The sequence below is a fragment of the Microplitis demolitor genome, chromosome 5 (genome assembly GCF_026212275.2).
Source record: "Microplitis demolitor isolate Queensland-Clemson2020A chromosome 5, iyMicDemo2.1a, whole genome shotgun sequence".
In the NCBI taxonomy this organism is placed as follows: Eukaryota; Metazoa; Arthropoda; class Insecta; order Hymenoptera; family Braconidae; genus Microplitis; species Microplitis demolitor.
The window spans coordinates 21,423,048-21,436,127 of NC_068549.1; the positions used below are offsets into that span (position 1 = coordinate 21,423,048).

General features: G+C 31.4%; 2 protein-coding genes across 2 annotated transcripts; one reads left to right on the forward strand and one right to left on the reverse strand.

Moving 5' to 3' along the window:
- Positions 1–571: 571 nt before the first annotated feature.
- Positions 572–7,870, reverse strand: LOC103579383 (regulation of nuclear pre-mRNA domain-containing protein 2). Its single transcript, XM_008560761.3, has 7 exons — positions 7,223–7,870; positions 6,154–6,746; positions 5,765–6,085; positions 5,453–5,521; positions 4,944–5,379; positions 4,130–4,532; positions 572–4,053 (listed from the first exon to the last, which is right to left on the reverse strand). The coding sequence occupies exons 1-7, from the start codon at positions 7,377–7,379 to the stop codon at positions 2,871–2,873; spliced, it is 3,162 nt and encodes a 1,053-aa protein (XP_008558983.1). The 5' UTR covers positions 7,380–7,870; the 3' UTR covers positions 572–2,870.
- A 1,560-nt stretch (positions 7,871–9,430) lies between these two features.
- LOC103579382 (arf-GAP with dual PH domain-containing protein 1) lies at positions 9,431–13,064 on the forward strand. Its single transcript, XM_008560760.3, has 5 exons — positions 9,431–9,574; positions 9,950–10,175; positions 10,644–11,202; positions 11,274–11,496; positions 11,588–13,064. Exons 1-5 carry the CDS (start codon positions 9,493–9,495, stop codon positions 11,656–11,658), a joined length of 1,161 nt encoding a protein of 386 aa, XP_008558982.1. The 5' UTR covers positions 9,431–9,492; the 3' UTR covers positions 11,659–13,064.
- Positions 13,065–13,080: the final 16 nt, after the last annotated feature.

Genomic DNA, 13,080 nt, shown 5'->3' on the forward strand with positions numbered 1-13,080 from the left:
TATGATGGAAAATATTTACCTAAGACACGCTAACATATTTTTTTATTACAATATTAAAATATACTTTATCTGGATTTACTTTGATTTTATTTTTTATAAGATTTTAATTATAGAAATACTCGAAAAAATTATGTTTAATTAACCATAATAATTATATGGGTTATTAATTAAATTAATAATTTTTTCTGATTATTTAATTACTTTTTTTTTAATTAAAAGTAAAAGGCGTGCGCTAATTATAAATTTAATTTTAAATTAAAATATTCAATATTTACTATAATATTTTTTTTTATGGGTAATGAAAAATAATTTGTCAAACTTAGTTATGAATAATAAGGAAAAAAATTTTTTTTTTTTTAGATAAAAATAAAATGACGTAGTTTATAATTTTTTATTAATTAATGTACAAAAAACATTTAATTAAACATACACGGTATGTAATTAGCTTATTAATTATTTATTACTTTTACAATTTAATTTACAAAATATTTAAAGTCGATTCATTTGAAAAGAAAGTTATAAATTTTGATTTACTTTATGTACATTTTTATTTTTTTTTTTTCAAATCAGCCATTTATTTTTTACATTTTTAATTAAAGTTCCTAATTAATATAATGGAATATTTAAAAAATATTCAAATACATACATATATATGTATGTACATATATGTATATATATATGACATATTTGTATGCGAAAATAAAAACGCGCTTGCGCGTTGCGAAGTCGCGCGCCCTTTCGCGCGGTTTTTATTTTACAAACTTATAATTTGACTAGATTTAAATTAAATTTTTTTGAATCCACCGGCAATTTGACTAGACTCATAATTAGATCAATTGATTAATTTATTTATTAATTAAAAAATAAAATAAAATAGGTCAGCAATAACAATACATTGGAATAAATAGCGCGTAATTTATATTCCGCGTCAGCCTCTCGTTAGCCAGACATTCAATAAATTTGATAACAGAAATAATTTCGACGTTGACTTTCTTCAACAAAAAAATTAATAATTAATAAAAATAATAAATTAATAGTTAAATAAAAAAAAAATAAATTTAATTGTGAAAATAAAAAAATAGGAACCGGTTTCTTAATTTATAAAATTTATCACAGTCAGCTTAAATTGATTCTATGGCCCTTTGAAAATTTTATTATAATAAATATATATATATATATAAATATTATTGATGCTTATTAAGAGGGGGAAGCACAGTTTTATTTTAATTATTATTATTTAATTAATTTTAAATGGTAAACGATATTGCCAAGGAAGTAATCGCTTTGTACAATAATTTACAATAAATCTTAATTTTAATTAACAGTAATTATAATAATAAATGACTTTTATAATAAAATAGTACATTGTTAAATTTAACACTTTTAACAAAAAAAGAAAAAAATTTTCCTATATATTATAATCGTTTATTAATAACTCACTAATTTGCTCATTAATTACTTTGATAAAACTTTTGAAAAAAAATTCAAAATCAAATAATTGTTCTTTTAAGTAAACTTTTTGAATTTTTAAAATTTATTTTTAATAATTCAACTGGAGTCTCTTTCAATTCAAATTTTATTTTATGTGAATAATCTATTCCACAATATATATGCGCTGTAAAAAATCGGGAGTGATTGCGGATTTTATTTTACTCTGAATTCACTAGGAATTCCGGAGTCAAAAAATGACTCCGTATGGGAAGTAAATCGGGAGTTTTTTTGCAGTGGAGTAATTTTAGAGTGACCTTGATTTTATTAAAATTTGAATTCACTCAATTTCGGAGTTTAATGATAAAATCAACTCCACTTCGGAGTAAATTTAACTCCGATCCAATTTCAATATTAAAATTCACTTCGGAGTAAATTTCATTTCGAAGTAGAGTTTTAATACTAAACTGAACTCTACTTCGGAGTAAATTTTACTCCGACCCAATTTCAATATTAAAAATCACTTCGGAGTAAATTTCATTTCGAAGTAGAGTTTCAATATTAAACTGAACTCTACTTCGGAGTAAATTTTACTCCGATCCTGTTTCAATATTAAAATTCACTTCGGAGTAAATTCAATTCCGAAGTTGAGTTTCAATATTAAATTAAACACTTCGGAGTAAATTTAACTCCGAGGGAATTAAATAAAAAACAGTCCCCCACTCCATATTTACTCCGAATCCACTCCGCATACTAAGCAAATAGGGAGTATGTTTTTCAGTAGAGTGATTTCAAAGTAACATCGATTTAAAACAAACCCCTCCAGGAGTGAATTTAACTCCGAAATTTTTTACTGAGTCTTAATTCAAATTTAAAACGAGCAAATTAATAAATTTTTTTATAATAAAATGATTATAATTTAAAATTATAAATAACAATAAAAAAAAACTAATCAATTTAAATGCGAAAAAAAGTTGAGGGACAATTATCATAATGTACTTTATTGCTAAATAAATTGTCGTATTTTTATTGACATCTGTGCTCGCCATTAAAAAAAATAGTTACCAAACGGGAAAGCAATTACATAAGAATAATAATAATAATATTTAATTCATATTAAATCATAAGATCAATGTACTTATCGCTAAGTATCAACAAAAGTATTTGTACATTATCTAACTTATTAACTCTTATATATATTTATATTTATTTGTTTTTTTTTTATGCGGATAGATAATTAATCAATTAAATTAATAACTATCATACCCCTTGTAATTAAATATTGAAATAAAAATATTTTCTTAGGTGTAATTGAAAAATCGTCGGTACCTTGTACATATTTAGTTAATAAAATTAGGTAGCGACGATTTAATATTCAATATTTAATACAAGTAACATTATTTACAGCAAAGTAATATTGCGAACTAATAAAATATTTTAGGTCACCAGTTATTGCCGCGACCGCGGCCTCTGAAGTTGCCGCGGAAGGGGCTGCCGCGTTTCATGCCTCTGGGATGGAAGTTACCGGGGGGTCCTCCATTATTGTTGGGGTTGCGAGGGCCTCGGTCGTTCCAGGGAGCCCTGGGGGATCCCCGGAACCCGCCCCTGCTGCGAGGAGTGTGATTGGCTCGCCAGGGCCCGGGAAATGGACTGGAGTTCGGTAACCGCGGCCGGAAGTTCGGAGGCTCGTAATCGAAAGCTCCTGGGTGCAAATCACTTATGATTGAAGACGGGGGGCCATTGTGAGATCTTTTGGGAGTCGAGTGGTCCTGGTCGATCAATCCGTTCTGTCGCTCCATGTCGTTGGTCATGTTGGAGTTCATCAGAGCCTCGAGGTGTTCAGATAAATTTCGCGGCGCTTCGTCAGCAGTCTGCGCCCGTTCTTCCGGGTTTATCTCGTCATCAAGTTTATCAGCCAGCGGGACTTCTGAAACCTCGGGACTGTGTCCAGGTGGCCGTAATTCATTGTCACGTTCCTCAGGGTCAAGAGAAAGACGTCCGTCGTTAATATCTGGCATTATGGGCATGCCGTTGTCGTCTAAAATTACAACAGTGTCAGGTGGTTTCAAATTTTGTCTGTCGGATAAATTTTCGTCGTGTCTACGCCGGCGGTCGTGGTCCGAAAATCGGTTTCTGAACCCTCTGCCACGTCCGCGGAACATTTGGGGTTGGTGATCACCTGGACCTTGATAGCCTTCATATATTTCTTGACGTAAATACTCCTGGTGAGGAGGAAACTCTGCGTTGGGCATAAATCCAGGTATAGGTTGCTGACAATTACCGCCAGTAAAATCGTCTGAGCGCGGAAAATTATTTTGCTGACTGGGAACGAATTCCTGGGGGTGAAATGCTGAGGGTGGAGGTGGCCTGATGTGTACGTTGCGTAGATCTGGTGTCATGGGGCCGCGGATCATTGGATTGCTTGGTAGTGGAATCATTCGCATGTCCATGTCATGCCGTGGAGGCATCGGCGGCTGTTGCTGAGAATTAATCCGCATGTCACGGTCCTGGGATCTTAAATCAACCAGGACTCGGTTCTTTTGCTTTACACCTGGTCCGTCGACTTCCTCATCAGACATTTCCATGTCTACGCTCTCTACTATGTCACCCGGCTGTACTTGTCTTCTGTAAAAATTATTTTTTCATTAATAAACAGAGCTAAATATTATTATAAATTAATTATTAAATGTAATTAATATACCTGTAGTCTTGGTCAGAGTCCCAGACGCGGCTGTTTGAGGTAACTGGTTCTGAGTTAATGGCGCTAGCTGGACTTCCGGTCAGACTGATCAAATTCCTGTGATCAACGTCCCCGGATTTCATCAACCGCGGAAGGTGGATGTCTGTGGGCATTGGAGCTGGAACCACCCGGTGATCTACGTCGGTAGCGCTACTTAGCAGAGGCTCTTGGCTCTGGGGATCCGTGTACGGGACTGACTCCCGGAAGCTGGACTTCTCGTAGCTCGATGGAGACTCCGGTGCCTCTGAGGGCAATGGCTTTGCTTGCATACCGTTCGACCAGGCTGTCTCAGGCTCGGGCCAACGATTGTCACTTCCTTCCCAAGCTTTCGGTTTGTCTTCAGTCCATGTATTTAAATTTTTAGCTGCATTCAAAGTCCATTAGTTAGAATTAAATAAGTAAATCTACTCCTTACAAGAAACATTACATTCAAATGCTTTTAACTTCTAAACTATTGGGTTTACGATCTTCATACCTCAATACTTTTTTGTAGGAAATTTAATTCTCTACAAAAAAGGTCCCTAGGAATTTTCACCTAAACCCATTAATTTAAAAGTTGTAGCGGTGCCAAGCATCTGATGAAAATAAATACTGATAGCCATGCTAACTAATTTAAAAAACGTCTGTAACTTTCAAACTAATAGATTTACACTAAAATTGATAAGGACCTTTTTTATAGAAAATAAAATTTCCTATAAAAAAAGTCCTTAGAAATTTTTATGTAAACCCCTTGGTTTAAAAGTTACAGGCGTTCAAAGTTTTGTGAAACGCGTACCTTCATTGGTAGGTGTCCATGTAGGAAATTTAGGCGGCAATTTATTGTAACAATTTTCATCGTCCAGGAAAATGGGCGGCGGCAACGGAGGAGGTGGCAACGGGTTTATTGGCACAGTACTTTGAGTTTCAAAAGCCATGGTGACGTTGCTCTGGCTGCCTTGACTCGAGTAAGGTGACGGAGTGTGAGAGTCGTTAGCTAAATTACGCAGCTGATGATTTCCTATTCCCATTCGCGATGCCGCGCTATTTAACTGACCAGGTAAATGTGGGTATTCTGGTTGCTGTGCTGATTCTGCCGGTGGCTCGGGTATGTCGAGGCCTAAACCAGGAATTCCTGAAGGTGCTTCTGAGCTCGGAAGAACTGATTTTAAGAAACTCGGTGCGAACTCATTGCCGTCTTTTGGTCGCATATTTATTACTTCTATCGGCATCGCCTATTAGTAAATTAATCAAACAATTATTTATTTATTCACCTGCTAATTAATAAATAAATAAATAATAAATTACCTCCGTTGGTATGTTGTAAGATTGATTACTTCCGGTTGGTGTTAATGATCTATCATTAAAAATACTCCTCTGAAAAATTCATATAATTATTTATTAAAAATAATTTGTAGCCCAGCATCCAAACTATTGGAATTACATAAAAGTTGCTGATGACCTTTTTTATAGAGAATTTAATTATCTTTAAAATTTTACTGATGTACTTTTATCGTATTCTCAATAGTTCAGCGGCAATTTTAAATTTTAACTCAAGTATAAGAACAAGTATCCTGTTTTAAAAATTAGCATATAAATTAAAAAGGAATAAATAATTACCATGTCAAAGTCAACATTCCCGCCCATAAATGAGGAGAAGTTGGTGGTAAAATCATTGGAACTGTTTCCTTGAGTCAATTCTGGCGGTGGAATGGCTGCGACATCATACTCTTGGACATAAGACCCGTACATTGGGGCGGGAGTTACGTCAATAATATTGCTACTGGGATTCAATTCATCACCAGGTAACTCAATGTCACTGTCAGGACTCGGTGACGGTGCGTTGATGTCCGGTGAAGGTATAGGAGACGTTAGAGTCGGCAGCAACTCATCGAGTTTCTTCTTCAAATTTTTTACACGGCTACCAAAGTTTCTATAAGCCTACAAAATAAATCCAGTGATTAAACTTCCGTGTCTTGATAAAAAAAAAAAAAAAATTATCAACTTACATTGGCGACAATTTTAACTTCTCCCCTCTGAGTCTCGTAAAACTGATCCGCCTGCTCGAGCAGCTCCAATACCTGAGCTCTTTCCCTAATCTCAGCTTCTAGCGCGCGTACGTAATTCTCAACGTTGCTCACCGCGATCTCTACTTCCTTCTCCGCGTCCTCGACGTGCCTGCGATCTTTAAGCGAAGCGCAAAGTTCCTCGGCGTTATCAATGTCGACGTTACTTTCACGCAGGTCTCTCAGCCTGGCATCAGTTGCCTGCTCCAGTGTGGCACAGGACCTCATCGTCGAGATCAGCAGCGCAGCTTGGAACTCTTCCGGGACCGCGATCGGCTGAGGCTCGGCTTTCTTTTTCGGTGCAGCGGAAATGAGTCCCGACAAATCCGCCAGAAATTCCTCATCATAAACTTGCCGCTGGTCCCAGATTTTAAAAATACGGAGAATCCGGTGCTTTACCTTCTCGTCCCGGACCATCGTCGTCGCTCGCTGCAATGTCGTACCCCAGGACTCGACGAATTCAAAATTTTTACGCTTTGAATACTGGATCACGTCATTTGCCAGATAAAATAGAGTCAGCCGGTGTTCAACTTTTACTGAAGAAATTTTAAATTATTAAATTCTTATAAATTATCATCCAGAAGTTAGCAAACAATTGATCATTTTTTTTCAACAGTTTAAATTAAAAACAAAAAAAATTAAAAAAATGCACATGTAGGAAATTAAAAAACCTATAAGTGCAATTTTTTCAAAATAATTTTTTTTTGTAATTTATCATTTAAAAAAAAAATCCAAAAATTATTTGACATTTGCTATTTTCATTATCATAGTAAATTATCAGACAATTAACAATTTTCGAATTTTTGAACTAATTAATTACAAAAAAAAAAAAAAACTAAAAAAATGCACAGGTAGAAAATTAATAAACCTACAAGTGCAATTTTTTAAAATACTTTTTTTTTGTAATTTATTATTTAAAAAAAAATCCAAAAATATTAAATGTCGGGTAAATTAAGTATCGCAATAAATTAATGATTATTTATGACTAATAGTATGATAAATATCAAAATACCTTTTTTTAAAACCTGCAACCATGAAGCGACGATTTTTTTGTGATGAGGACGACGTTCAAGACACCAGGATGACAAACTTTGAATCGAATCCTGTGAATCTTTAAGATTCTGCAGCCTCTTTTCGAAAAATTCAGCATCAAAATCCATTGACGCCATAATCCATAAATTTAAATAAACAAAATCCTTTATTTATAAATAAATATGTTATCAATAAATTTTTAAAAATAAAATTATCAATAAATCAATTATTTATTAATATATTTCAACTTGTCCCGTGGAACACGAGCCACCGAAAAAGTTAAGCAAGATCATTATCATTATCACTTAAACACTGATTATTATTTAAAACAAACTATCACTGCTGTAAGATTGATAACAAACGATATGTATACCAATACCAAGACATGTGAGTGGATATTTTTCACGGCAATATCTTAGCGCTATTTATTTGCTTGGTAATTATGACCTGATTATTGCTAATGATGATGCTCAGCTATACTTTTTATCATACACTCACTTTATTATATATTTATTGTTATTATATATTATTTTTTAAATCGCGGTTTATTTTATTTTGAGGCTTTTTAATCACTCAGTGGAGGTACCAGGCGGCCATTTTTTTTCAATCATCAAAACATGACCGCGCAATGGCGATCACAGCGACAATTATTTCTTACTATTATTATTATTTTTTTTTTATTTAATTTAGTAATTAATTACTAAATTAATTAGCGACGATATTTAAATTAATTATAGTTTTTTAATAACTGGAAAATAATTTTGACATTTAAATTTTCCCGCGTTTATTTTAAATAATTTTTAAATATTAAAATAAAATTGGAGCCGCGCGTTGGAGGGAAGATTTGAAATTTTTTAGTTACACGTGTAAGACGTCATTGATAATTAAGTAAACAAAATATTAATTGTTATATTAATTACGTATTGTGATTAGGAATTACGTTGGTGGTAATCAGTAATTGAGGCAAATTTTAAATAATTACTGTACGAGACTTTTAATTGACAGGAATTTTTTATGAGGAAAAATTTATTATAGTTCGAAGAAAATCATACTGATAAGTATATGATAAATTTATTTATATATTTATGATAATAATATATTATTTGTTTAGAAAATATTAACGTTTATTAATTTTAGTATCAAGTTTATTAATTTGTTTATTTATTTTACAAAAAATTTTAAAGTTTGAAATTAATATGGAAGAATGTGAATGTAACTGACAAGTGAGAATTTTTTTAATTTTTGAATAAAAATAAATGAATAAAATGTAAAGAAAAAAAATTTAAAAATGAGGATTTAAATATTTGAAAAATCAGTTCGCGCATTTTTTTAAATTTCAGTATTTATTTAAAATTTATAAAATGTCTTATGTCTGCTACACTTACACTCATAGTATGGAGATTTGCTATGAGTGTAAAGTAGCAGACGAGACAATTTATAAATTTAAAATAAATTAATTAATTTCAATAATTAAATTTAAAAAAAGGCGCGTACGGATTTTTCATTTATCAAAATACGCATTATCAGATATCAGACAAATTTAAAATTATAAATAAACGGAGTAAATAATTTAAAAAATAATATTTATAAAAAATGCGCTCACTAATTTCAAAATTTTTTAAATGCGCATATTTATTAATTATTTCCTCTATTTATTTATAATTTTAAATTTGTCTGATGTCTGCTACATTCACACTCATGAAAATTGATTTAGAAATTTAAAAAATTCCCACTTATCAGTTACATTCACACTAATATAATTTACATTTTGAAAAAAATTCAAAATTTATCAGACGTCAGTATCATTTTACTGAAAGCTGATTTTAATTACCAGCTTAATAAATATATCAAGTCATCATAATTGTGTCTATTAATTTTCAAAATGGAAATTTTAAATGAATACCGGGAAAAAAAGGATTCCAAAATTTAAGTAGCAGACACTTGAAAATTTTGCTGTCACTCATAATAAATCTTATAAAATCTACAAAATAAGATTTTTGAAATTTTCTCCCACATTTTTTCAAATTTTTTTTCTGTCAGTTTAATTTTTAAAAAAACTATTCATTTTCAGTTGCTATCAACATTTATTTATTTATTTATTTATTATAAACTACATATATATGTATGTACATACATATATATATATATATATTTACTCATATGGGCAGTAGGTAAAGATGTATCTCACAACATCGCATTCATAGCTAAAGAAAGAGCTTAGTAAAGAATGCGGGTCCATAGTGTTTTAAAATGGCGGATGCGAATGAAAAATTGCTCGCCGAATTATTAAAAAAACCAGGCAACAATGAATGCGCTGACTGTGGAGCAAAAAGTACGTATCAATAATAACAAATAATAAGTTAGCCCTCAAAAATAACCAGTTACAAAAATAAATTACTTGTTACATACTCAGTATTATTAATTAACATTTAGTAACTGCGTTTAACGTAATAACACACGCATGTCTGTGATAGATAATTTATAAAACATTTACTAGTTACTCTGCTTTGTAATAAATGTCCTTGGCCTATTAGCATGTCCAGCATATAAATAAGTGACAAATTATAATTAATGTATTACTTAACAATTGTTATTGACATTGACCGAGTAGACTGGACCCAGTAGGTCCTGGACCCCCCGCCCACATTTTATTTAACTTTCGCTACTAGTAAATTTTAAATTTCATTTATTTATTTATTTATTGTAGATCCAGAATGGGCTTCATACAACATTGGAATATTTTTGTGCACGAGGTGTGCGGGTGTACACAGATCGATGGGTGCTCACATATCAAAAGTTAAACATTTGAAATTGGATAGATGGGAAGATTCCCAGGTTACTAGGGTTAGAGAAGTTGGTAATAATGCTGCTAGACTTTACTACGAGGAACGTGTACCTTCTTGTTATAGAAAACCCAATGAAAATGCACCTCAGTAAGTTATTTTATGAATTTATTATTTATTTTTATAACCAATAAATTTGCGGTGACCACATTTCTGGAAAACCTGGAAATTATAAATATACTGAAAAAATCAGGGAATTTCGTCACAAAGCTGGAAAAATTTTAACTTTCTTTTCTTTTGACTGAAAAAATCCGATAAATTTTTTTTCTGTCGAAACTGTTCAAAAAATGGCGTGGCGTGAATAAGATTGTAATATCGTCTTGAAAAAAAATTAGTAGAAATTTATTCCAATAGCGAAAAAATGAAGCAGTTAGAATTTAAAAGGCTGTTAGAAAAAAAAAAAAAAGTCTTAGTAGAAACCAATCGTCAGAATCTTCAAGCTCTTAACATCCATATTGACAAGTTAAAAAACCAAAAACATTAAAAATTCCAAAAATCTGGTCACCATGTTTAATTAATTTATTAATAGATTAATTAATTAATTAATTAATTAATTAGAGTTTTAGTGGAACAGTGGATAAGAGCTAAGTACGAACGTGAAGAATTCTGTCATCCAGAAAGACAAAATCAATATGTATCAGGTTTTATGGAAGGTTTTTTAATGAAGAGAGGCAAAGAAGACTCTCGTTACTACCCCCGTAAATTTGTCTTGTCTGAAGCTGACGACACGTTGAAGTATCACGTCAAAGAGCACAAAGATCCTAAAGCGGTGCTGAGAATATCAGAATTAAATGTCGCGTTTGCGCCAACGAAAACCGGTAATCAAAACAGTCTGCAAATATCATTTATGAAAGACGGATCGACGCGTCATATTTACGTCTACCACGAAGACCCGGAAGTTATAACGAATTGGTATCTAGCGATACGTTGCGCAAAGTTGCATAGGCTCCAAGTTGCTTATCCTGGTGCTTCGGAACACGAGTTGCTGTCCCAACTGACCAAGGACTTTCCCAAAGAAGGTTTCCTCTGGAAAACTGGACCCAGACACTCAGATGCTTATAAAAAGAGATGGTTTACACTGGATGGCCGTAAATTGATGTACCATGACGATCCTATGGTAAAAAAATATTTTGCAAATGATTTTTTATTGTTATTAATTACTAATATAAATTAATAATTTGTTGACAGGACGCTCATCCTAAAGGGGAAATATTTATTGGCTGCAGTACAGAAGGTTTTGCGATTAAAACGGGCGTACCACCTGGTGCTAAGGATCAAGGATTTTCATTTACTCTAGAAACACCTGACAGAAGTTTTTTACTGTCTGCTCAGAGTGATGATGATCGTGCTCAGTGGATTAATGTTATACAAAAGGTTATTGATAAACCTTTGACACCTCAAGATGCAACAGGTAATTAAGAAAAAAAACCCGCCAACTTTAAATTTGAATATTTATACTTTACATATAAATAATTTATTAAAAACGACATATGTATTTTTAGTTGCTGCAAGATTAGTAAGAAAACGTACTGCCAGTGGTACAATGAATATATTATTTTCATCGACAAGGTAGACCTGGATTTTCTTTAGACATTTATTGTAAAATTAAAATAAATATAAAGTTGGTTAATTGTTTAAATCTCGTCCGTGTTAAAGATAATAAATATCAAGGTATTATGTCTCAAGACAATTTACGAGAGCCAAGTCCAAAGTTACGGAAAAAAGAACAAATTTTTAAAATATATATATAAGAACAAAACCACAGTGATGTTGACGCACACAACTGATTGTAAGACACTCTGATTAAAAACTCCGATTGAGTCTGATTGGAATTAAATTGGATTTCTATCAGAAACTAAAATTCAATCAGAATTACTCGGGAGTGTTTCAAGTATCGGATTAAATTTCAATCAGACTTAATCTCAAAAACTATTTATCCGATTAATTTTTCGATTTCTGATTAACTTCCAATTATAATTTTTCAATCGGATTTAATCGGAGTTTTTAATCAGAGCAGACCATTACACAGTACACTAGCTTATGTAATTTTAAATCATATTAATTAATATAAATAAAAAGACTGACAGGGAAAAATCAATATATGCTTGCTCGCATTACGTGCAACAACATTACAATATTTAATATTACATTCAACGTAATATATCTTATCAATCAAATTGTCTCGTCAGGTTTTTTTTTATTTTTGTTTATACAAAACAAATATTTGACGGTGCAATTTAATAACAAATTCGTATACTAAATACACGTGACTTATTTATAGCAATAATGTGATACCAGCGTTAAAATTAATGGGAAAAATTTTAATAATGATGACATGAAATTATAATTTATCACCGGCAGTTGTAATTAATTAGATTTTTATTTATTGTGACGTTAAATATTTGCAATTACTTTGCTATCAGAGGCCTGCTGTACCTGCGCTTGGTAGCAGGAATTAAAAAAAAAAATAACTACTGATTGAAAATTTAAAAAATTTTAAATTCCGCGCATTGGAAAATAAAATTAATATGAAAGTAATCCAAAGACATGCTCCGTAACAGTTTTTTTTACAATTAAAATAATTGTAAGTAAAGATTTCACATAAAAAAGGATAAGTTTGTTAATTAAAAACTTCAATCACTTGTCATCTGGCGACACATCACATTAATTTAAATAATTAAATTCCGTGTTACTGACAGTCTATATATTAAACAGGAAATTAATTTATATTTTCTATATATATACATATATATATGTATGTATGTGTATATATATGTATATATATAAACAAACATTTATTTATATATTTAGTTACTTGAATTTAATATCCGCGTGTATTGTACACAATTATTTCCGTCCGACGTCGTCGATCATGAGTTTATGTCAATGCTTAATATTGTTGATGCGAGCTAAGTGAATAATTAATATACAGTTAATTATTATTTAAGATTTTACAACATAAATATATATATTAAGTTATTTCCTATGGTCTTAT